This window comes from Choloepus didactylus, chromosome 27, assembly GCF_015220235.1.
Source record: "Choloepus didactylus isolate mChoDid1 chromosome 27, mChoDid1.pri, whole genome shotgun sequence".
In the NCBI taxonomy this organism is placed as follows: Eukaryota; Metazoa; Chordata; class Mammalia; order Pilosa; family Megalonychidae; genus Choloepus; species Choloepus didactylus.
The window spans coordinates 7368741-7391754 of record NC_051333.1 but is presented as its reverse complement, the minus strand read 5'-3'; the positions used below and the strand labels follow the sequence as shown (position 1 = coordinate 7391754).

General features: G+C 58.6%; 2 protein-coding genes across 6 annotated transcripts; one reads left to right on the top strand and one right to left on the bottom strand.

Moving 5' to 3' along the window:
* The first annotated feature begins 5601 nt into the window (after positions 1–5601).
* On the top strand, positions 5602–15571 carry PTOV1 (PTOV1 extended AT-hook containing adaptor protein). Of its 2 annotated transcripts, none has more exons than XM_037820573.1 (13): positions 5602–6053; positions 8380–8517; positions 8601–8683; positions 8748–8805; positions 8885–8992; positions 10432–10587; positions 11153–11242; positions 11342–11410; positions 11483–11540; positions 12138–12242; positions 14767–14964; positions 15060–15126; positions 15442–15571. In XM_037820573.1, exons 1-12 carry the CDS (start codon positions 5883–5885, stop codon positions 15119–15121), a joined length of 1296 nt encoding a protein of 431 aa, XP_037676501.1. In that variant the 5' UTR covers positions 5602–5882; the 3' UTR covers positions 15122–15126; positions 15442–15571. The 2 variants fall into 2 exon arrangements, with proteins under 2 accessions (XP_037676501.1, XP_037676502.1); XM_037820574.1 differs by having other exon boundaries at positions 5605–6053; positions 11337–11410.
* On the bottom strand, positions 15559–22785 carry LOC119521900 (polynucleotide kinase 3'-phosphatase). 4 transcript variants are annotated; one of them, XM_037820569.1, is made up of 17 exons: positions 22644–22785; positions 22156–22318; positions 21471–21517; positions 20860–21159; positions 20133–20212; positions 19983–20040; positions 19745–19852; positions 19379–19450; positions 18412–18460; positions 18237–18307; positions 18072–18164; positions 17891–17987; positions 17740–17801; positions 17536–17645; positions 17367–17454; positions 17097–17158; positions 16830–17009 (listed from the first exon to the last, which is right to left on the bottom strand). In XM_037820569.1, the coding sequence occupies exons 2-17, from the start codon at positions 22304–22306 to the stop codon at positions 16892–16894; spliced, it is 1566 nt and encodes a 521-aa protein (XP_037676497.1). In that variant the 5' UTR covers positions 22307–22318; positions 22644–22785; the 3' UTR covers positions 16830–16891. The 4 variants fall into 4 exon arrangements, with proteins under 4 accessions (XP_037676496.1, XP_037676498.1, XP_037676495.1 ...); XM_037820568.1 differs by lacking the exon at positions 17097–17158 and having other exon boundaries at positions 15559–17009; positions 19745–19831; XM_037820567.1 differs by lacking the exon at positions 17097–17158 and having other exon boundaries at positions 15560–17009.
* Positions 22786–23014: the final 229 nt, after the last annotated feature.

The following is a 23014-nucleotide window of genomic DNA, read 5'->3' as shown; positions in this document are numbered from 1 at the left end:
ATGGGCTGGACATGGAAGCACCAGGTTGGGATTTGAAACAAATTGGTCAAAAAGAAATGTTTCCAGTTGCTGGCTTGGCCACTCTTGACTACCATGCAATTAGATGAGCCAAAGGGACCATCACTGTCTAATCACGTGTGCGTAGTCGCAGGGCGTGAGTGCTGGGGTTACTGGGAAGCCAAGGGGTGACGAGCTCTCGCCGCCTCTAACTTGCCTCCCGGCCTTCACAGCCTAGGGTGATAGTGACACTTTAGGGTTTAGGGTGCCTCTGTGAACCTCCAACCCCAACAGACCAAGCCTTTTTGGAAAGCTTTTCTTTGAACACAAAGCTATTAAAGCTGCCTAAATGTAGAAGCAGCAGACAAACCTTAGAGCACAGAGGGGTTTAAGCCCCACTCAGGACCTTGACGGGCCTCTATGCCTCTGAGCCTCAGTTTCCCCATCTGGTGGAGATGCAACAAGCTCTCTCAGCACATGGCGGAGGCCACCCTGTCCTCGATACAGGGGGCTGCTGATACCCACCATGGTCTTCATGGCCAGAACGTCCTCTTGCCGAATGTAGTGGGCAAAAGCGCCTCTCGAAAGGTGTCCCACCTTGTAAGAATCCCCAGAGCGTTCACGAGGGTTATGGTCGGGTGCGTGACTGGTTGGAAGCATTTCATTTTTGACCAATTTGCTTCTAAAGCTAGAGGCAAGACTGAATTTAAGACAACTCCCAAGGAGTAGATCTAGCAAAAGTGACAGAACCTGGTTGGGAAAAAAAAAAATTACAGCAGCACAGTAGTAGTTGGAAACCTGTTTTGGGTGCGAGGAAATGTCCGCCCACCAAGCCACCTACCTCCAGAGAAACATGATGCATCTTGACAGCTTCTAGAAAAGTGAAGCCGACCATGATGTCTGCCTCGAGGTGCATCAGACTCACTAAAATGTGTATTCTCTTTCCACCCAGTTTCCCACCACCTCAGGTTTTTTTTACATAACTTAAAAAAGTGTTGAGTTACACACATTATTCCAGTTTTACAAAGATTAAAAAATACATGCATAGAATAAAAAAGTGAAAGTGCCTCTTCCCCCTCACTTTCTTCTCCCTCAGACACAAACACACACACACACACGCTGGGAAAACCTCCTCCCCAGAGGCAGATATATCAGTTTGTGGTTTTCTTTTCTAAATATTTTGTGAAGTTATACACATGCAGTTGTATAAACATTTATAGTTTCTTAAATGCTTTTAACATAAATGGAGTTAGTATGTATTATTCTCCACTTGGCTGTTTTTCACTTAAGTCACGGCCACCTTTCTCTATCATTTGTGATATGTGACTCTGTGTCCTGTTTTTAAATGGCTGCCGAGTAGTCCTTTATCACCATTATCAAAAACACTGCAGAGAATGTGCATGTGTGTATTTTTTTTCTCACTTGTGCAGGCATTCCTGTGGGATACATTTCCTAGCAGTGAAATTTCAGGCTTGGGAATTTCAGAACTAGTCCCATTGTATTTTTAGTTATTTGATTTTTTAAAAATTGAATTTCTTTTGGCATATATAAAACCTTCATATGATTCCCATTTTAAAAGGTTCCCCTCAAAACGAGCCAACGTAGAATTCCTCGTGACCACCCAGTTCCCTCTAGGGAGCTATTACCAATTTCTTACATGTCCTTGCAGAGATATGTTCAAGCAGGTAGATGCAAATAGGGAAATATGTTCATTTTTCTGGCTCTTTTACCCAGATGGCCCACCTGCTTCTGTAGTTTACTTTTTATTCACCTGACAGCGTATCTGGATGTTTATTCCAAGCAGAAAGCCTCCTTTCTTTTTCAGGGTTACATTATTTTCCCTTGCGTGAAGGTGCCACCTTTTCTTAATCAGTCCCCAAATCTTGGCATCCAGGATGTTTCTGATCTTTTGGGGTGCCCATTTTAAACTGCACCAGAACTGCTGGACAGCATCTGGCACATCACCCCCAGTACCGATTGCCAGCTCCCCTGGCGCGGATCTCGCTGGCAGCAGGGGGGCCTGACAGGGCCTGGAGACATCTCCACGCTCCTTGCCTCTGAAGGTGAGCAGGACGGCCCCTGGGCTTGGGGGGCTTGGGGAGTCCAGGTTTCCCAGTCTGGGGACATTGGAGCTATCTGCCTGCTCATGGGCAGGGGGCTGCCCACAGGATACAGCCCAGCAGACGCTGCGGTGCCGTGTGGGGGACCCACTCCTCGCTCCTCTCCCCTGGGGACCGAGCAGAACCTGGTGACCCCCTCCATGGAATGGGGGTGACGAGATTGTCAGCCTCTTGGCCTGGCTGTGAGGAATCAGCGAGTTCAGATGCGGGGCGTGTTTAGTGTAGGGCTCAAGAAAGAATAACTGTGATTGCTTTCCCCAGGAATGGTATAAAAAACAAAAACTAACAAGTGACATGGACTGGGCTCCCCTGTAACCACCGGTCGGGCCCGTTCTGGCACAGACTGGCTGAGGGTCAGCCGTGTCGTTCCTGGGGTGCTGGAATGGCAAGGACAAGGTTGACTCCCCAGAAGACAAAGGGTTTAGGGAATACCAGGAAGCAGCAGGGGCCCGAGGTCGGAGGTCATGAATTTGAAGTTCCCTCATTCAAGAAAAAGAAATGTATCAGATAATGAGCAGAAGGATGTGGCCCCTGCTCCTGGAGTTGGCATTTTGTGGCCAGGTGCTACCTTCTGGGCCTGTTCCTTTGTCACTAAGTTGCTGAGACTCGCAGAGTTGTTACCATACCATATCCTCTGCAGAGTGGTGGTCTACTAAACCAACTTTGAAGGGCCTTGTGAGAATTAAATGAGTGCTCAGGGTGACTAGCACAGTTTTGATGCTTAATAGATGTGTTCTTTGACAGGTGCACCCAGAGGGGTGGGTGCTGTGGGCGGTGGCGGGGGGCAGACTACAGCGCCCATTGTGGCTGACAAGAGTAGACACCCAGGGTTGCAGAGGCCTGTGCAGTTCTCTGGGGTGCTAGGCCAGGTTGGGCCATGATATGATAACTCATCTGCAAGTCTCGGCGACTTAGTGACAGGGGATTATCTCCCTGCCCGCCTCACTACAGTCTGACGTGGGTCAGGTGCTCCCACTGGGTGACTCAGGGGTCCCAGAGGCTTTCATGGCATCACCAACCCCTCCATGTCAGTGGGCAAGAGAGCCTGGAGGGCTCACACTGGCTCTTGAGTGCTGGGACCAGAAGTGATGCTCACGGTTTTGTTCCCACTGGTGAGCACTGGGTCCGAGGGCTGCACCTGAGTACCAGGGAAGCCGGGGCCTGTGGTTTCCTGGTGCACCAGGAAGGGGCTGTGGGGTGGTGAACACATCACACTGCCGCGGACAGAGGGCTGGAGGGTGTCCCAAGTGGGATGTTTATTTGGGGTGGCGGGGAGGTCACGGAAGGCCTTGACCGGTCAGTGGTGTTGCCAACTCAACATCAGCAGGTAGATTTCATTTCCTGCTCTCTGCTGGGCTCTCGGGATACAGCCGAGAATAAGCTAGTGTTACAGGTTCGTCTCTTTACACCTCAAACCCGTGGTCTCCATTAGTAAAGGCCTTCGCCTAATCAGGTTGTGATTCAATGGGTTTGGGCTTCATCAAGTGACCGCCCATTCAATTAAGTCTAGGGACAGACAATAGTGTAAAAGTAAAGAGCACTCAAGACAAGAATTCAACACATTTTTACTACAGGAGAACTTCAGGTTAAAGGAACAAGTTTACAATGTAAAAATTAATTGATACATTACCAAGCCTGGGAGCCCCCCCCACCTCCAGACACAGCTGGACATGAGATCAGCTCTCCCTTGTCTGAGTTACAGAATATTTATAGCATTTTTGATTTAGAGTACATTTAATTAAATCATATGCTATTTTTACATTTGAACCAGGAATGAATCAAGATCAAAGGAGGGTATTCACAGCATTATCAGACTTAGCCTTGAATGCCTTCAAAACTCTACTAAAAACATTTCTACTAATTAAGCTATGGCTTCTGTAGGAGCAATATAACATACTTTTTACTTATATAAAATATAAAAAAAGAGTTTATTATTTATCTGTAACTTATTAACATTGTTCTCTTAATTCATTCTATAATTATTTTAGCTATTACATCATGTTGATAAACATACATTTGATTAAAACTGCATAACTTATGACTTATCTGTGATTAAAGTAACAGCTGCAGCCCCATCCTGTTTTTCACAGAGGACTAGACGATTATATGTTATCTATATCTAAGAAGGTTGAAAGGGCCTTTCTGCTTCCTTGAAAATATTCACAGCTTTTTTAACTGTTTAACTTTTCCTTCAGTATAATCTTTTAATATAGGATTTGAAGGATATGAATCATCTGTCCCAGTTATTATACTAAGGCCTTTCCACTTTTTATCATTTGGAAATTGTACCTGAGTGCTTTGGGTAAAAGTTCTGTTAAATATGCTTCTATATCAGAAGGAATAACTGGTTCTTCACTATCAGAACAGAAAACATCAGATGGTGTATGAGAGCAGCATAGAGAGGAGTCAGTGTCCTCATTATCAGATTCCTCAGTAGAGATATTATCCTGTGACATTTCCCAGCAAAGTGAGACTAAAATCCAAATTCCACTCGGCCCTGGTCCTGAGCCCTCTCCTCCACCCTCTCTCCTGTGCAGCCATGGTGGGCTCCCTTCCTTCCCCTCTGGTCTCAGTATTTGTGCCCTTGCTGTTCCCTCATCTTAGCACATACTCTTCCAACATCTCTGGATTGGTAACTGCTAAAAATCACTTCCCTGACTTCCCTTGCTAAATTTACCTCCTTCCTGGCAGTCATCATCTCTCCATCCTTTCACACGCAGCAAGATCTGTAATTTATTTTCCCCAGTGGACCATGGGTTCTCTAAGGGACCTAGACTACTCATTGCCCTGTACAGAACCAGAGTGCTAATAATGAGTTTTTTAAAAAGGCTAACATGGATCGTTTGGGCTGAGCCTTTATATCAATTAACTTACTTGATTCCCTTAACTCAAAACCACACTAAGGTTAGCTATTATCCACATTTAAAAGACAAAGAAACTGAGGCAAAACATCTTACACAACTTGCCTAAAGTCGCACTACTAGTAAATGAATATTCGTGTCATTTAATATTAGCTGATGAATGCATCAATGAATGGCCCAGCAAGAACCTAGAGCAGATGCCGAGGGTGGTGGGCGGGGCCTATCACGCGGGAGCCAATGAGTACGCGGCAGTGAATGGTGGGGCCTCCTGGGCACGCCCAGCCCGCGCGGGGGGATCTGGGAATTGTGGTCCCCTACCCAAAGCCACGTCACAGCCCACCCTGTGTGTAGTAAAAACCGCATCCCCCAGGTCCTTTCGCGGGATCCCTCGCCCCGGCCCATTATTCCATCCTCTTCCCTTTTCTGAGGTCTTTTGGTGTAGTCCCCGCGGCTCCGCAGGTTCGTGGTTTTCAGTGAGGTTTCCCAGCGTCCTGACCCCCACCACGGAACCAATTTGGTATCGTCCTCACCCGTCCCCCCTCCCTTTGGTATGGCCTTTCCTCCCAGCCACGCCCCCCTATAAGTGGTTTTTCGCACGTCCTCCTCTTTCTACCCCTCTGCCTGGGCGGCTCATGGCATCTCCCGATGGCCGTGTTTTCTCAGCTCCCCTAGCCCACCTTTGGTACAGCCCGGCCACGCCCCCTCCCGGGCGCTGTTGGTACTGGGCTCCCCCGCTCGCCGCAGTGGTTTGGCCGCGGCGACCCTCTTGGCGGCGCGCCCCCCGCACTTGGTACGGCCCAGCCCGTCTCCCCCGAAGACGCGCGCCCAAGCCCCTCAGTCGGTGGAGCCCGCAAACCCCCGTGCGGCCTGCGGCAGACCCTCGCCCGCTCGGCCCACGCCCGCCATGGTCCGTCCGCGCCGCGCTCCGCACCGCTCCGGCGTTGGGGGCCCCCTCGGGGGTCGTGGCCGCCCCCCGCGGCCCGCCGTGGCCCGCGCTGTTCGCTCACGCTCCTGGCCCGCCAGCCCCCGGGGCCCGCAGCCGCCGCGGATCCGGGCCCGCTCGGCCCCGCCCATGGTAAGCCCCCCGCCCGCTTTCCAGAGTCTTCCACGGCCCCGCCCCCATCAGCCCCTCCCACGCACTCACGCCTTTGTCCGCGGACCCCTCCCCTTTGGCGTCTCCGGTGCCCCAAAGGGTGGTCTCGCCCGGGCCGGGTTCCCCCGTGGAGCCCCCGCGTGGTACGCGCCGGGCTCTCCCCTTTGTTACGCGCTGGGCCGGGGGTGGGCGGGTGCGCGGTACGGGGGCGGGGAGGGCTCAAATTACTGCTGACTCCGCGGCCCGAGTTGCAGGCGGGCTGGGAGGACCGGGGGCTGGCGGGCTGCGCGCACTTGTTTTCCCTATTGGAAAGTTGGTGTCTCTCGGGCCAGGAAACCTGGAAATGGGGGCGAGGGCAGGGGGGCGGCGGCGAGCGGCTCCCGCGCCCTGCACACGGTCACCCCGAAGTTGCCCACGGCGTCCGCCCCTCGGCCCGCACTCTTCCCGGGGCGCGTGCGCCCAGAATTTTGCGCGCTCGTCCAGATGGGGATGCCCTTACCGGTTGCAATGAGTCCAGACCTTAAGCGCCAACGCAGCTTTGCAGGATGCTGTGCGCTCGCCTCCCCAGACCTAAAACGCGCAGACTTTTCACAAATCTTAAAAAGGCACTCCTGGAGCATAAAACTGCGCGTTCTGACGTTGCACGCACAGCTGAACCGCGCACACACTTGCCCAAACGCGAGCTTTTCTTCCGGCTCGCCCTCCTGCGCTCACGACCCGCGTTGCCCAGAGTTGAGGCAGCTACACTTAAGGTTCGGCTCTAAACATATTCACCCAAACCCTGACTGCGTCCTGAGAGGTACCCCTTTCCCTCTTTCCTTAGTTGTGCAAAAGCGTTTCCTGGGTTATTAAACGTGTTTCCCCGGGTGTCAGATCTCCCTCAGATACCAAATGAACTTCCTTGTGCAGTAAACAACACTCCAGCTGTCCGTGGCACAGGCAGATTTTGCCGGTACTTGCCCAGATGTGAGATTTCCTTTGGTGTTGGCACCTCAGTCCAGTCCATGCACGTGGTCCTCCCAAATGGACCTGTGCCTCCCACTGGCCAGGTACATTGAGCCTTAGGCAGTGCCCTGGGTCTTTCCACATACTTAACCCAATATGGAGATAATTCTTTAAGTCCTAAGTGGCAAAGCTGCCCTCCCTAAACACGACCCCAGGAGCTTACGCTGGGCCCATAACTGCACTTGCCCACACCTGAAACACATCTCTGCATCCAGTAAACACGGGTCAGTGTGTCACCAGATAATGCACCCAAATGCACAAGTGGTCCTGATGTGCTGCATTCACACACACCACAGACCTGTGATCCTGGATGTCATAAGTACACTCTGTCTCCAAGGCTCTTCCAAGTGTGTGCTTTAAATACTCTCTCAAGTGCACCCCTACCCAGGTGGGCCTCACCCTCCCCTTCTCCATCTCAGAGATATGTTGGCGTTAAAATACGCGTCCACACCTTACACCAGGATGGTCTGTGATTTTCTTTCTAATCTTGCACAGATCCCAGAATCACCTGTCCCCAGGGAACCCATGTTTGTTCAGATTTTTTTTTTTAACCCCCATGGGATAAAACTTTTCATGCCTGTCATTATTTTTGGGAGAAAAGACTGTATGCTTTTATAGAAAGTTTGGGAAATACCTAATAGTATTAAGATGAGAAGTCATAAGCCTTCTATACCCCCCTCCCTCCAACCCAGTGGTACCACCTACCACCATTTTCATGGTTTTCCTGCTGCCAGGCTGTTTGTGAAGCCTGGTTTAAAAAAGCTGCCTGGGAGGGTGCCGGCGTGTAGCATCTGCAGCTTTCTTGGGCATTCTTGTTGGACTGTGCTGTGGGGGTTTTTCACATACTCTCTAGGCTTTCCATATGAGACCTCCTCCGGGTGTGGCCACACATCCTGGGCAGCTCTGTTCCTCCTTGTGTTTCCTGTGGGTCTTCCCAGCTTCCCTGGGTGAACCTGATACCGCTGCAACGTGGGCCACACAGGGCAGCGCGGGCAACTCTCCTGGAGAGGTTGGGGGGTGCCAGAGGGCCCAGTGTGGGCTTCCTCTTGAGGGCGATGGGGAGCCTTGGAAGGGCTTTGAGCATGGGAGGGGACAGGCTGACAGATTCAGGGCCTTTCACTGGCAGGCTCAGAGAGGGAGACGTCCTGGGGGGCAGCGGGAGGATGTGGGTGTCAGTCATGGGGCCTTGATCGCTGGGACGATGGGCTCGGGCTTGGCTCCGGAGTCACTGAGCAGGGGTTGGGTGTGAGTGCTGGGGCGCCCCCCGCCTTGGTCCCTGCCTCAGTCCCTGCCTCTGCTGCAGGAAGGCGCCCGGGTCTTCGGTGCCCTGGGCCCCATCGGGCCCTCCTCACCTGGGCTCTCACTCGGGGGCCTGGCTGTGGGCGAGCACCGGCTCAGCAACAAGCTGCTGGCCTGGAGCGGCGTCCTTGAGTGGCAGGAGGTGAGCATCAGGGTCGGTCCCTGCGGGGTGGGGGGCAGGCCTGGGCACACGGCTGCCTGACGACGCCCCTGTCCCTGCCACAGAAGCGCAGACCCTACTCTGACTCGAGCGCGAAGCTGAAGCGGGTCCTGCCCTGCCAGGCCTACGTGAACCAGGGCGAGAACCTGTGAGTGCCGGGGGCGGGGGGTGGGCGGGCTGGGCAGCGCCCCCTGACCCCCTCCTGCCCGCAGGGAGACCGACCAATGGCCGCAGAAGCTGATCATGCAGCTGATCCCACAGCAGCTGCTGGTGAGACCCTGCCCTATACCCCAGCCCGCCCCCCAGAGACCCCCGCCCCGCAGTGACCTGGCTCCCTTGGTGTCCCCAGACCACACTGGGCCCCCTGTTCCGCAACTCCCAGCTGGCGCAGTTCCACTTCACCAACAGAGACTGCGACTCCCTCAAGGGCCTCTGCCGCGTCATGGGCAACGGCTTCGTGAGTTTGGGGGAGCAGGGGGTGGACGGGCTGTGGGGGACCAATGCAGGAACCTGGGAGCGGGACAGAGGCCCCCAGCCACGCTTGGGCGTGTGATGGTGCAGCGGGGGGCAGGGCTCTGCCTGGAGAACCCTCACAGGGGGGTTTGTTCCCTCTCAGGCTCTTGGAGTCCCCCTCTGAGTTATGATCCCAAAGGAGTCAAGAGTGAAGGAATTTCCCCTCAGGCCAGGCTGGGCATCAGGGATGCCGAGTGGACGGGGACAGCAAGTGGCAGAGGGGGTGGCCGGCGTGAGCCCGACAGACCGGGGCCAGTGGGCGGCGTGGCATGGGCTGGCGCACACGGGCGTTTGGGGGTTGGAGGGTTTGGGGTGTGTCTTTGGAATCTCACCTTGGGCCACAGTGTCTCCTCTGGGTCCTGGTTTTCCCAGGATGTGCACTGAGCAGCTGCCCCTCAAGAAGGGGTGTGGCTGAGGAAAGGGGGGCTGCTGGGGGTGTCAGGTGGGCTGAGTGGTCCTGCTCCCTGGGGACCCCCAGGGGCCCGTGCTCCTCTCTGGGCCAGGCTGCATCCCCCTTGCTGCTGCCTCCAGGGGCTGCTCGGTGCCCTCAGGACCCCTGGGGCTGCTGCCGGCGGAGGCTTCTTGCCGGACCAGTGGTTCCTGTGTTCAGCCAGCGCCAGGGGGCGTGTGCCTGGCAGTGCCCTCCCAGGGCTCACCTCGTCACCCAGCCACGTCACGGGGCTTGGTGGCTCTGGACAGACATAGCCTGTGGCCTGAGAGAGTGGAGGGAAAGGGTCCCTAAGGGCCAGGAGAAGGCAGGTGGCAGGGGCAGAGCACGGCCCATGGTGGGGAGTGTGGGCTCCTGGGAGAAGGTCTGCAAGCACAGCTGCCCTGCGTCCCACCACAGAGACATCAGCGTTTCATTTAATGAATGTGTGGGGCTTACCGTGTGCACTGTTAGCATGTTTTACAGGTGGGGAAACTGAGGCCAGGGATGGGTGGCGACTTGCTTCAGGTCTCTCAGCTCGGAAGTAGCAGAGCTGGGATTTGAACCCAGATGGTCTGGCCTGAGGTTCGTGCTCTGAACCCCTAGGCCACTGCCTCCTCCGGCCTGGACAGTCCACTCGGGAAGCAGATGTGGCTGCACCTGACAGGCATGGCCCCAGCTCTGTGGGGCAGGGCTGGGCAACAGGAGGGAAACGTGGGCTGGAGACAGAGCCCCCCGTTGTCCCATATGTTTAGCGGGTCCCGGGCCCACTGGATCCACGAATTCATCGGGGGGTCTACGAGTAATACACGCCGGGTTCCCCCGCCTGGCCCTGACCGGGGCCCGTGGTCCTTCGAGGACATCCGGCTGTCCCCCCTTGGGCTCTTGTTGGGAGTGGAGAAGGGGCGCTGGGCGCTGGTGGTGGCCTGCGGGTCCTGACCCGGTGCCCCGCCCAGGCGGGCTGCATGCTCTTTCCCCACATCTCCCCCTGCGAGGTGCGCGTGCTCATGCTCCTGTACTCGTCCAAGAAGAAGATCTTCATGGGCCTCATCCCCTATGACCAGAGCGGCTTTGTCAACGCCATCCGCCAGGTCATCACCACCCGCAAGCAGGTGGGACACCTGCGTCCCCAGCCAGAGGGGCCCCCGGTGGAAGCACACCTGTGCTCTGGCCGCCCCTGGTGCAGGGGGAGCGGGGAGCCCGAGGAGCCAGGGGCCCGTCCACTGCACGTTGAGGGAGTGCCATTCGTGGGGCTTTGGGGTGAGCGGCTCCTGGTGCCGGGGAAGGCCCGTGTGCAGGGCTGAGGGCTGGCTGGCTGGGCGTTTGCCGGGGCCCACTGGCAAGAGGCTGTGGAGATGCCGGGTTCGGCCCCAGGCCTGGGTCCACCGTCCCCGTGGTCAGGATGCTGCTCTCACCGGGGCCCAGTCTGCACGGTGGCCAGGTGGCTGCCCAGCCACAAGAGGGGGGTCCTGAGAGTTCAGCCCTGGGGACCCCACTGGGGCTGGGGACGGAGTGGAGGGGACGGACAGGAGGCTGGAGAGGTCACGGGGACGGTGCCGGCTGAGACGGGCTGGGAGACAGGGCTAGGGCAGCACTGCGTGTCCCCGAGCCACCTCTGGGAATCTCCTGGGGCCGGCCCCTCCCGCTGTGCCAGCCACCGTATCTGTGCCCCCACAGGCGGTGGGCCCCGGTGGCGTTCACTCAGGCCCTGTGCAGATCGTCAACAACAAGTTCTTGGCGTGGAGTGGCGTCATGGAGTGGCAGGAGGTGAGGCTGGGTGGCTGGGGGGCCCCGTCCCCTGTGCCCTTGCTGCCTTGTGGGCTCCCACAGGCCTGATGTCTCCCTCTTCGGTGCCTCAAAGCCCAGGCCAGAGCCCAACAGTCGGTCCAAGAGGTGGCTGCCATCGCACGTCTACGTCAACCAAGGCGAGATTCTGTGAGTGTCGGCTGGGGCGGAGGCGGGCCGTCGGCCAGGGGCCGCTCTGACCCGGGTCCTCGTCCCCATTAGGAGGACCGAGCAGTGGCCCAGGAAGCTGTACATGCAGCTCATCCCACAGCAGCTGCTGGTGAGCGGGAGGTGGAGGCCCGGGCTCGGCGCCCCGAGGGGCCTGTGAGAGCCGGGGGGGGGGGGTGCCTCCTGGGGGGCAGCTCTGAGCGGCCAGCTGAGAGGACGGGGCCCAGCAGGCACCAGGGCCCTGTGGCTGGCGGGCACGGTGAGCCCGGGGTCCACCCTGGGATCCACAGGCACCCTCCGGGGTTTGAGGCTGGGCAGAGGCCCTCAGCCCTGGGACCGGCTGCCATGTGTGAGGGGCGCAGTGGGGTGGCCGGGGGTCGGTGGAGTCCTTTCAGGCGGGAGGTGGAGACGGCCTGGCCCTGCGTGGCAGCTGGCGAGGACAGGCGCGGGGACTTGAGGGTCACCTGGGCGGTGGAGCCTGCGGGGGGCTGGGCGCTGGGACCCCGGCTCTTGCGGAGTGCAGGGGACGGCACGGGGCTTCCTGGCTTGATCCGGGGACACGGGCAAAGCTGACGGGCGAGCAGGGTGGGGGGCGTCTGCCCAGCGCTGGGGGCAGCCCCCGGGGCCCTGGGACGGGGAGGAGCCGGGGTGGGCAAGGGGGGGCTGGTGGGGCCTCACGGGAGCACGGCGCCCTCCCGGCCCCCCGCAGACCACCCTGGTGCCGCTGTTCCGGAACTCGCGCCTGGTGCAGTTTCACTTCACCAAGGACCTGGAGACGCTCAAGAGCCTGTGCCGGGTCATGGACAACGGCTTTGTGAGTGGGCGTGGGGGTGAGGGGCACCCGGGCGCGGCCGCGGGGTGCTGGCAGCCAGAGGGAGAGGCCCCGCTGGAAGCGGCTCGAAAGTAAAGCCAGAGGCGAGGCGGGCACGTGCTTTTAGAAACCAGCCGAGCGGACGCGAGTGAGTTTCCCCAGCCAGCCTGGGAGCGCTGAGGGTCGCGGGCCTGGACCCTGCTGGCGGCTGCGGTGCCTCCGCGCCCTGGGCCAGCTGCTGCCGTCGCACCGCGGTGGCCGTGGGCTGGGGGAGCCCCTGTGGCTCCCGGGGCCTTTCCAGCGCCCGGGGCGTGTCCTGTCGGCGGGGCTGGGCCAAGTCCTTCCTCTCCCTGGGCCTCAGTTTCTCCAGCCGGGAGGTGAGGCGGTCCGGGCTCGGGTGCTGCCGAGACTGCGCCTGGTGCAGGTGCCCCCCTTGGCGGTGTCGCGGGATGGCGTCTGCGGCGGAATCTGACGATGAGGACGCTCGCTCCTCTCGGTGCTGCTCGCAGACCACCTGACGTTTTCTGTTCTGATAATAAAAAACTAGCTATTCTAACAGAAAAACATATTTAACAAAACTTGTACATAAAAACACTCAAGTACAATTTCCAAATGATAGAAAGTGAAAAGGCTTTACTATAATGACTGTGAGAAACGTTTCTTAACTTCAGGTTCTATGTAATTATACTAAAGGAGAAGCTAAATGGTTAAGAACAACTGTAAATATTTTCAAGAAAACAAAAAGGTCCTTTCAACCTTAAATATAAATAACACGTAATTACCCAGTTCTCTGTAAAAACAGAACGGACTACAGCTGTTACATTAATGATGGGGAAATCTAATATAGCAAAGTTAAATACAGTCCTGAAGAAATTGATGTTTATCAATATGATATAATGGCTAAACTAATCATAAAATAAAGTAAAAAAACTGTATTAACCAGCTCAAAACAAATGATAGTAATCTCTTCTAATTTTTATACAAGTAAAAGTGTATTACATTGCTCTTACAAAAATCATAGCTTAATTACTAAAAATATTAATAAAGTTTTACAAGCATTCACAGCTAAGTTTCTAATAATGTAAATACCTTTCTTTAATCTTAAGCCACTCATAAATGAAGATGCTTCACTTTATAAAACATTCATGTTTATGAAGCATTGTTTAATGTAAAAATAAAATATAACAAAGTTACTCTAAATCAAGAGGCCATAAATTTTCTGTAACTGAGAAGGGAGCTCTAGTCTCATGTCCACCTACACCAGTGTGAGCTCCCAGGCTTGGTAATGTATTAGTTAATTTTTACATTGTAAACTTATCTTTTTACCTTAAGTGCTCCTTCAGTAAAAATGAAAGGTAAATTCTTATTTTTAAGTGCACTTTTTAAACTGTTTTCTGTCCATATGCTCTTTAATTAACTGGGAGGTTGCTTAAATGAAACCCAAACCAACTAAATCACAGCCTAGTTAAGTACAAACCTTTTCTAACAAAAATCGTCAGTTTAAGGTGAAAAAAGGCAAACCCATGACAGCATCTGGCCCCACAAGACTGTCAACCCCAGGGACTGACACCAAGTTGTGCAGTTGAAGGGCTGGACGTGTGTTTCTTTTACATTAAAATAGTAAATATCTTAATGGTTAAAATAACATTACAAGTTTAAAAAAACAAAATTCCCTTGGGGAAACCCGTAAAGGCTCCTGCGTGGTCCCCACCCCCGGGGCTGGAGCGGTGGGGGCCTGCCCCCCGCACAGTGCGGTGCACCCCCTCCTCCCGGGTCACATGTCGAGGCCATCAGCTGTCAGCGCAGGTGGGCACGGCAGGTGCGGTGTCCCCAGGAGCTGCTAAAGCCCCTGGTCCCAGGGACCTGCCACTCCCCAATCCCCGCATCCGCGTGCGCACAGGCCCGGCACGGCCCCTCTGCTCTAGGGCCCTCCCGCTCCCCTGGGCACCCCCCTCGGTTCCCCACATGTGAGATGGGGATGGTGGTGGTGCATCTTCAGGAGAGCAGGGGACCCAGGGGGGTCCGTCAGGGACAGGCGAGCACTGGGCCGAAGTGCTGGTGCCCTCGGCGCTGCTGCTGGCAGGAGTCCCCCTGTGCTCCCCGGCAGCCTTGCCCCCTTGTCTTGGTCCTCAAGAGCCTCAGCTTTCTTTCCTGTAGAAGGGGGTGGCAGGGATCACCACGGGGCCGTGTCCCTTGCGTCAGTGCCTGGACATCCCCACGTTGAGGGCCGATTGTCTGGGTGCAAGGTGCCACTTCAGGGGCTTAACTGCCTTCACCTCCAGCACTGGGGGTGCCATCTCGGTGGTGACAATGTGGCTCCAGCCCCCTCGGTGGACCTTGGCGGTCACCTCTCAGCCTCGGCCTGGTCTGCAGGATGGGGACGGTGACCGCCTGCCCCAGCAGGTGGAGGAGGGCAGAGGCGTCAACACGCCTGGCTCCCGTGCTCCGGAGCTCCAGCCACAAGGGGTGCTGGCCAGGCGGGGGTGGCCACGCCGAGCCCGTGTGATGCTGTTTGTGTGCCCACCAGGCCGGCTGCGTGCACTTCTCCTACAAGGCCTCGTGCGAGGTGCGCGTGCTCATGCTCCTGTACTCCTCGGAGAAGAAGATCTTCATCGGCCTCATCCCGCACGACCAGAGCAACTTCGTCAACGGCATCCGCCGCGTCATCGCCAACCAGCAGCAGGTCCTGCAGCGGAACCTGGAGCAGGAGCAGCAGCAGCGAGGGGTGAGGGCAGCGGGGGCCCCCAGGCCTGTGTGGCCTCCGGCACCCCTGCCCCAGCCCACCCTCCTCCCTCCTGAAACTGCGCTTCCTCCCCGCAGATGGGGGGGTAGTGGTCCCCTGGGCGGGGCCCCCCACGAGTCACCGACGAGGCCCCCAGTGAGACTGGTGAGTGGTGACTGCGTCAGTGCAGGCCGGTCCTGGGGCTGGCTGGGGTTTGGGAAGAGGTGGGTTCGCCAGCCTTGGGACAGGAGTGAGGTGGGAGCTGCATCCTGGGAAATCCCTGCCCTGCAGGGAGGAGCCGGGGCAGTGGGACGGGCGCTTTCTAGGCCCAACAGGAGAAACCACCTCCCATGGTTCCCTGGGACCCCAAAGGCTCATGGGATATGTGCAGGTGGGCCCTGGTGTGCAGGGACCCAGGGGCTGCTGGGAGCTGTGGCCCAGCCCCCCCCCCCCCCCCCCGCTGTCTGCCCCACCTCCCAGGTCAGATGCCTCTGAGTGTGGCCCCTGGGGGCTGCAACTGCCCGGCGAGATGGAGGACAGCGTCCTGAGGTGCCTCCAAGGATCGTCCCCACCCCTGTACCCCACCCCAATAAAGCCTCTTAAAAGCTCACCTGCTCCCTCTGTTTGCTGCACGGACACTGGGCACCTCCCCAGGTCCAGGGAACCCCTCTGTGTGGCTGGAGCCTGTGGCCAGGGTGGAGGTGGGTCCTGGCCTGTAGGCTGGATGCTGGGCCTGTCCTGGGGTCAGGTGGGCCACTGGGGCCTGGGAATTTTCATTTCGTTTAGTCCAGGGGCTATGCTTTGCTCAAGACTGTGAAGTGGGGGTCTTGGGGTGGAGCCACCCCTAGCAACATGGGGTCATTTGTGGACGATTTTCAGGCTGTTGCAGCAACATGTCTCATGGTGAGGGCTTGGTCACCTGGGCTGGTAGGGAACCTGGGGCTCAACACGGAGCTAGGGACTCCCTGCCTTGCGAATGAGTGAATGACAGCCCGGGCCAGGGGTGGTGGGGTTGGGGGCCTCTTAGAGGGCCTTTCTGTGTCTGGCTCAGAACGGGCCTAACCACAGCCCCGGCTCTCCTATTTGCCTCCTCTGTGCTCCGGCAGCCACTTGTTGGGCTCTGTGAATATTTGGCCTTAGTAGTAAGCAGAAGAGGGGGACAGCATGGAGTGGGATTTTCTGGCCCCCGGCACCAGCTTGAACCTTCCCGGGTTCAAGTCCACTGTGACAGAGCCAGGCTCTGCGCATGGGGTGGGGGCAGCAGCACGTGTGGCTCAGAGCTGCTGCTGCCCGGTGTGGGGCCCTGCCCTGGGGATGCCCTGAGAGGCCCTGAGGCTGGCAGGGGCAGACAGCGGCCCTGAGACGGTCTGTGTGCTCAGGCAGCACAGGGGGAGGCCCTGGCAGAGGCCTATCGGGACACAGGTCCTGCCAGGTCACGGCACAGGATGGGGGTGGAGGAGTGGGCAGAGCGGCTTTGTAGCCTGAGTAAGGAACAGATAAGAGCGACTCCACTGATCTCTGCCAGGGGCTTGGTTCTTGTGGCCCATTCTGGGCTCGGTTTATTGGGGAGCTGGTGTTAGGGGCTGAGGGGCCTTGATGGAAGTGACAGAGGACTCTGTGGGCCAAGGACCCCCATACGGTGGTGAGTCTGGCTCCCTTTCCACGTTTCCAGCCTTGGAGGTGCCCACCTTGGTCCCCACTTAAAGGAAACGGAATGGCCGGAGTGCTCTGCCAAGGGGTCCTGGCACCCCAAGCAGCGCCTCTCCCAGGCCCCACGGGCTTCCTGCGACTGTGCTGGTGGCCACTGCAGCCCCTCTTGGACCTCGGCTAGACTGGCCTCCTTTCCCCAACAAAATGCTGGCGACGCGTGAAGGAAAACAGCCTTTACTGCGGAGGGGGGCGGGCGCGGGGACCGGGGACCGGCGGCGGCTCAGCCCTCCGAGAACTGCCGGTAGAGCCTCTCGAGCTGCGGCTCCAGGTGCGGCCGGAACGGGATCTCCAGGATCTCCGAGAAGCCTTCCGCCGGCGTCGGCGCCTCGAACTGCTTCCTGCGGCCGGTGGGGACGGTGAGGGCGAGCGAGCCCCGGCCCGCCCTGCGCGCCCACCCCCGGCCGGCCCGGCCCGTCCCCTCGCACCTGTAGCCGTACATGACCACGTCGGACACAGGTACGTGCGCGGACCCCGTCATCTCCCGGAACTGGGGGCGGAGGCCAAGGTCAGCCGGGCCCGCGGGCTGGGGCGGGGGGCGGGGCCGAGGCGGCTGGGCTGGGGCGGAGGACGGGGAGGGCGTGGCGGGGTGTGAGGGGCGTGGCCGGGAGCAGGGGGCGTGGCTGGGGCGTGGCGGGGAGCAGGAGGGGCGTGGCGGGGCCTGGCCTGGCCGGGGCGGGGGCGGCGCGCGGGCTCACCCGGTTGTTGTGACGCGCCTGCTCCAGGGTAGCGGTGAAGAGGAAACAGCGGCAGGGGACGCCTGCGTCTTGGGCACACTTAATGTACCTGTTTGGGGCCAGGAAGGTGCTGTCCGGTAAGGAGACACAGGACCCCGTCCTGCTGGAGGCCTCCCGGGGACCCCTGTACCTGGCCCGGCTCTGGGGGTCCGGGTTTGTGTTGTCGATCACCACCGGCCTCTTCCGCCTTAGAGCTGTCTCACACGTGGTCACACAGCGCTGCCACGAGCCCAGCGTGTCCTGGGGGTGCAGGAGAGCAGGACACAGGAGGTCAGGAGACCCAGAAGTTCCCCGGAGAGAGCGGGACGGGGATCGGAGGGAGCAGGGGCTGTACCCTGTTCACGTGGACGTATCCGGCGGACACAAGGTGCTCCTTGAGGAAGGTGGACTTCCCAGCTGTGAGGTGGGGGCGCAGTATCAGTACGGGTCCCACTTCCCGGAGGGGGACTAGGGGCATCCGGAGGTCAGGGGTCAGGTCATCTCACCCCCAGGAAATCCAACGGCGACGACCACCTCAGGATTTGAGCTCAAAAGAGGGCTGGACTCCGGGAGGGAGAGGGGCCCCGCGGAGGAGACGGTCCTCTGGGGGGGCAGACGGCGGTGAGGGAGACCCGGGCCCCGCCCCGCGCCCACCGGGCCCTCCCCGCACCCGCGGCGGGGTCTCACCGGGTCAAAGGCCGGGAGCTGGAAGCTGGCTGCGGGCCACTTAAGAAAAAATTCCTCCGGCGTGGCGAAGGGCAGGCCAAGGTTGAGGGCAAACTGGGGGCAAGGGCAGAGAGGTCAGGCGTGGGGCAGGGGCTCCGCTGCAGGAGGACGGGGCGGGGTCCTCACCAGGCGGTCGGCGCAGGAGAAGTCCTTCTTCTTGCGCCCCGGGGCCCAGTTGGCTGCGCGACCGGCTGCGTCTGAAACACGAAGGGACACCCCAGGCTCCACCAGCAGCCCCAGGGGACCCCCCCCCCCAGCCCGCTCCAGCCCCATCCACACATTGCCCGCCCCCGGCCCTCACCTCCCACGAAGACACTGTCCCCGATCGAGATGGGCACGCCCTCGTTGGCCTGGGGAGACATGGGGACGAGGAACGAGAACTTGCAGAACCGAGGAACGAGAACTTGCAGAACCGTTCAACAACTGTGTCCCCCCAGGGCAGCAAGGCTTCCCGGGGTCGCGCACCTTGGTCTTTGCACTGCTTCGGGCCTGATCTCCTCTGACCCATCATGCCGCACCTTCTGAGCACTCTCACCCCTCCACGGCCCCCACCCTGGCCCTGGCCCCAGCTCTCCCACCCGGGCTCCCGGCATCGGCCCTGGTGCCCTACAGTCTGTTCCCCACGCGGCCACCAGAGGGCGCCGGATCCCACCAGCCGCCCAGCTCCCTCCTCTGCCCGGGCCCCGCCCACGCTCCCACCTAACGCCGTCGAGGCCGGGGCCTCCCCCGCCCCCCACCGGGCGCCCGCCTCACTGGCTTTGCTGTTCCGCAAACACGCAGGCTGGGCCCTACTTCCCGGCCTTTGCACGGGCTCTCGTCCTGCTGGACCACTCTTTCCTGGATCACATCCAGTTGCTCCCTCACCTCCTGTAGATCTTTGCTCAAATGGCCTCTTCAGAGGAGCTCATCCCTGACCATCGGAGTTGAGGCAGCACCCCCACTTCACCTTGCTTCACTTCCTTCTGCTATGGCCTACGTGTCTGTGACCCGCCACCCTACCGAGGAGCTGGCAGGCCTGTCTTGTTTACCTATATCTTCAGCTCAAGAATGTGCTGAACATCAGAACAAATGTACACACAAATGAAGGAATGACAGATTACTCTCTGGACCACTCTGATTTTCAGAGTTTAAGAGGTTTGGCCTCAAAAGCACCTAGGATGTGAGAGCTAAAAATGGAAAAGGGAAAGCCTGGAGAGGGGGAAGTGGGCAGGGAGGGGGGCTGCTGAAGGAGTGGCGAGCCCCTGCCAGGCCTGCTCAGGGCAGCTCACCTGCTCCTGCAGATGGTCCCACATGCCAGTCACGGGCTTCCGGTACAGGCCGGCGTGCGTGGCCACCAGCACCTGCGGGGGGAGGGGCTCAGACACCCCCATGGCCCCTCCCCAGGCACCCAGAGGCCTTTGAGGGTCTGTGGGCCCCCTGGAGCCCACCCAAACCCTCAGCAATCCAGGGAGAGCTGCCTGGCCACCCAGAATTTGTAGAATTTGGTGATGTTTCTGTCAGCATAACACTCAGCCCAGGGTCTCTGTCCTCCCACTGCCCCAGTGGGGTCTCTTATGCATCCTCTCTGGGTCTCTATTCCTTCCCCCAGATCTCTGAACCCCCATATAGCCCCTGACACTCTCTTGCAGCCATACCTGGAAGGGAACCCCCAGCTTCTCCACCACAGCCTCCACCTTGGCCTTGAACTCTTCTGCTGACTGCTTCCCGCGCCCAATGCCCATCTGGTTGGTGAAGATCACCAGCTGGGGAGCAGATAGGGTCACCAGTGTCCCCTCCCCTCCCCAGGGTCCCCAGCCTGCCCCAAGGCCTGGCCACTGCATACACACCACTTGCTCACACACACAAACAGACATAAACACGTGTAACACACACCTTGTAGCCCTCGGCCTCCAGCTCCCGGAGCTTGCGTGGAATCTCGAGATACAGGATCCTAGGGCAGGCGAGCAGGGAGGTGGCAGGGTGACCTGGGGCTCAGCGGGGGGCTCCAGACCCCATTCCCTCCCTGCTGTGGCCTCCTCTCACCTCCAGTCACTGGGGCCAGTGGGAAAGACTTTCCCAGAGCGAGTGGTGATGAGGGTCCCGTCCAGGTCAAAGCCAGCCACCTGGCGTCACCGGGGAAAAGGGAGCACAGTATGGTCACACCTCCCATCCTCACCCACAGGCAGATGCACATATGTCCATTTTACAGGTGGGGAAACCGAGTCACAGAGCGGCAAACGTCTTATGCACAGACACAGGCTGGCCGGGAGCTACCCTGGCTGTCTCTGAGCACAGGCCCTGATGTGGCTCCTGTTACTCCAGGGCCCCTCGGGATTCGTCTTTAAAATGGGCGTTCGTAGCTTGCCCACCCACCTTTCCCAGCTTTCTCCACTCCAGAGGGTTAACAACAAGGAAATAAAAACAGACGGCAATTTTTATTTGGGTGCTTTCCACGGATTTGTCTTTTCAGAGATGAGGGAATTGGGGCCCTGAGCCCTAAAGCAGTGCACTTGGCTGGAACATGGTGCTAACAGCCTTTGAAATCAAGTCTGTGGACCTAAAAAAATGACTCATCATAGTAGCTCCTGCCACGATTCCCGGGTGGCTGCCATAGGTCAGGCTGGAGCTGAAAACATCATTTCCCCTGAATTTGTCATCTGGCCTATCTCTCAGAAGAAGCTGAAAGAAGTCTAGTGACTTGCCCAGGGGCACACAGCAAACTTGGGGTTGGGTCCCAGTGGAGGCCCCGCAGCCCTCAGCTTGGCCTCACCTTGCCCTGGGCCTTCACGCCAGGTGCTGTGAACACCAGCAGCTTCTCCAAGTCCTCCCAGCCTGGGGATGACTTCCGCATCCGCTTTTTCTGCGGCCTGGCATCATCCTCTAGGGCTGGGGCCACCGGAGGGGTACCCGGTGGGGTGTCTGGCTGGGATTCCTGAGTACGGGCCTCTTCCCATCGCAGAGTCAGCGGGTAGAGGCTGTTGACCAAATAGAGCTTGTCCCCCACTCCCAGGGTGCCCTTCAACCCCGGCTTCAGCTCCTGGGTCCCGGCAGTTGAGGGGTTAACTCCCAGCTGCAGAGAAAGAGGGAGGAACTGGGATTCATATGACCTAATCAAATGCCTTTCTTCCTCCAATCAAATGCATTCACCTGCCAATCAGGCCCTTAAGGCCCACCCCTTCACTGTCTCACCAATTGGGGTTTTGGAAAAGGTTACAAGCCTTCCAGTTTGGTCCAGTTTGAATGACAGTGGATGGATACCCACAGGCAACAGCTCTGGAATCTCTACCGGCCACATCCCACACTCCCCCAGCCTATTAGGTTTTTCCAGGAGGTTGGGGCTCCTCCCCAGGCCTTGCCCCCACCTCGCTGAGGCCCTGGTACCTGTTTCACTGCCACAGTCCGGGTCTCCGGGTCTGCGACCAGCTCCACTGAGGGTTGAGGGGTGGAGTTAGGCTTTTCATCCCTATGTTCTGGGTTCCCTCATTCCTGGGAGCGTGGCCAGCTTCAGGTCCCAGGATTGGGCTACAAGCCCCCTTACCGGAGAACTGTCTATTTCTAAAGGGATTGACTCATACTTTGACAGGTGTACTGAAACCCTAGGACTGTCTCGGAGCCCTGGTCCTGGCCTAGGGAAAGGGCAGGTACTTTCTCTTTAGAGAAACGGCCGCCTCCTTGACAAAACGTGGGCTACCTCCAGGTACTGGGACTGCCGTTACCAGCCATCCCTGCCAAGCAACCTTTTCTTTTCTCCGAAGAAGCGGATCTCTCTTTAACAACGGTCGTGCCTGTGAGCATCCTTGCCCACTGGGGACTCAGTCCCTGGCTCCATCCCTAGCTCCATAACCTCCCGCAGAAAGTGCACGGCTAGTGAGAGCTCAGGAACAACCTCTCTCTTCCTGAGCTGCCCCGAGGGCGGCCGCCAGCTCCAGGGTGGGCTGCACCATGCGGTCCTGCCTGGGAGGCCAGCGTCCCCCCGACCGCATTCTCGGTTCATCTTCCCCACCCCTGGGTTCCTGCTCCCTCGGGCAGGCCACACCCCCTGCAGCTCGGCCCCGCCTCCGCCCACCTTGGTTTCTGGAGCACTTCCGGTCGGTGACCTGGGTCAGGGGTCCCCGGCCCAGGACCAGAACTTGCCCGCCCGATGGCAGGAAGATGGGGGGCGCCCCCCCAGGTGGACTCTCCAGCCACAGGCGGCCCCGGGCCTCCAACTCGGCCATTCCGGCAGGCGCCTAGGGGGAAGTAGGGAACAGGGTTTGAGCGGCAGGGCTGAGTCCGGCCCTCCTCCCATATCGCCTCTGTTTGCTTCCTCCCGCAGCCCAGCAAAGCCCACAGGAAGTCCCGCCTCCTGTCCATAGTTCCCGATCCCCAGATCCGCCACCGGGAATCCCCTCTATTTGCTACCGGCTCCGGAAATCCCACCCTCCCGGCCGCCAACGGCTCGCGCGTTTCCCAGGTGACGACGCCCAGCTCCATCCCTCCGGGAGCCGGGACGTCTAGCTTCCGGGGCTAAGGCCGAGAGCCTCGCTTGCGTCCTCGGCCCTCTCCAGCCCTCACCTGTGCGCGCCGCTAGGGCTCGCGAGCCACCTCCAACATGGGGACTCCAGCCCAAGGCGTTCGGCGGGCAGCCGGGCCGGCAACCTTTGCTGTTCTGCGGCGGAAGGAAATGACTCTTCCTATCGAAAGGGGCGGGGACTTGGCCCCTCCCACCGCAGCAGCCCCGCCCCCTCCCAGACCGCCTGTTCCTACGGTCCTTTCTCAGCTCTGACCTTCATCCCTCTTGTTGCAATGTGAGGTTCAGGCGAGGAGGGGAGAACGTGTCCTCCGCTCATAGTTTTTAAAACCTCTGACCTCCTTGAACACTAGCTTACATTCCCTTTGAGGAAGATAGTTAAAAACGGGAGGAGTTTCTCTCTCATTTGAAATAA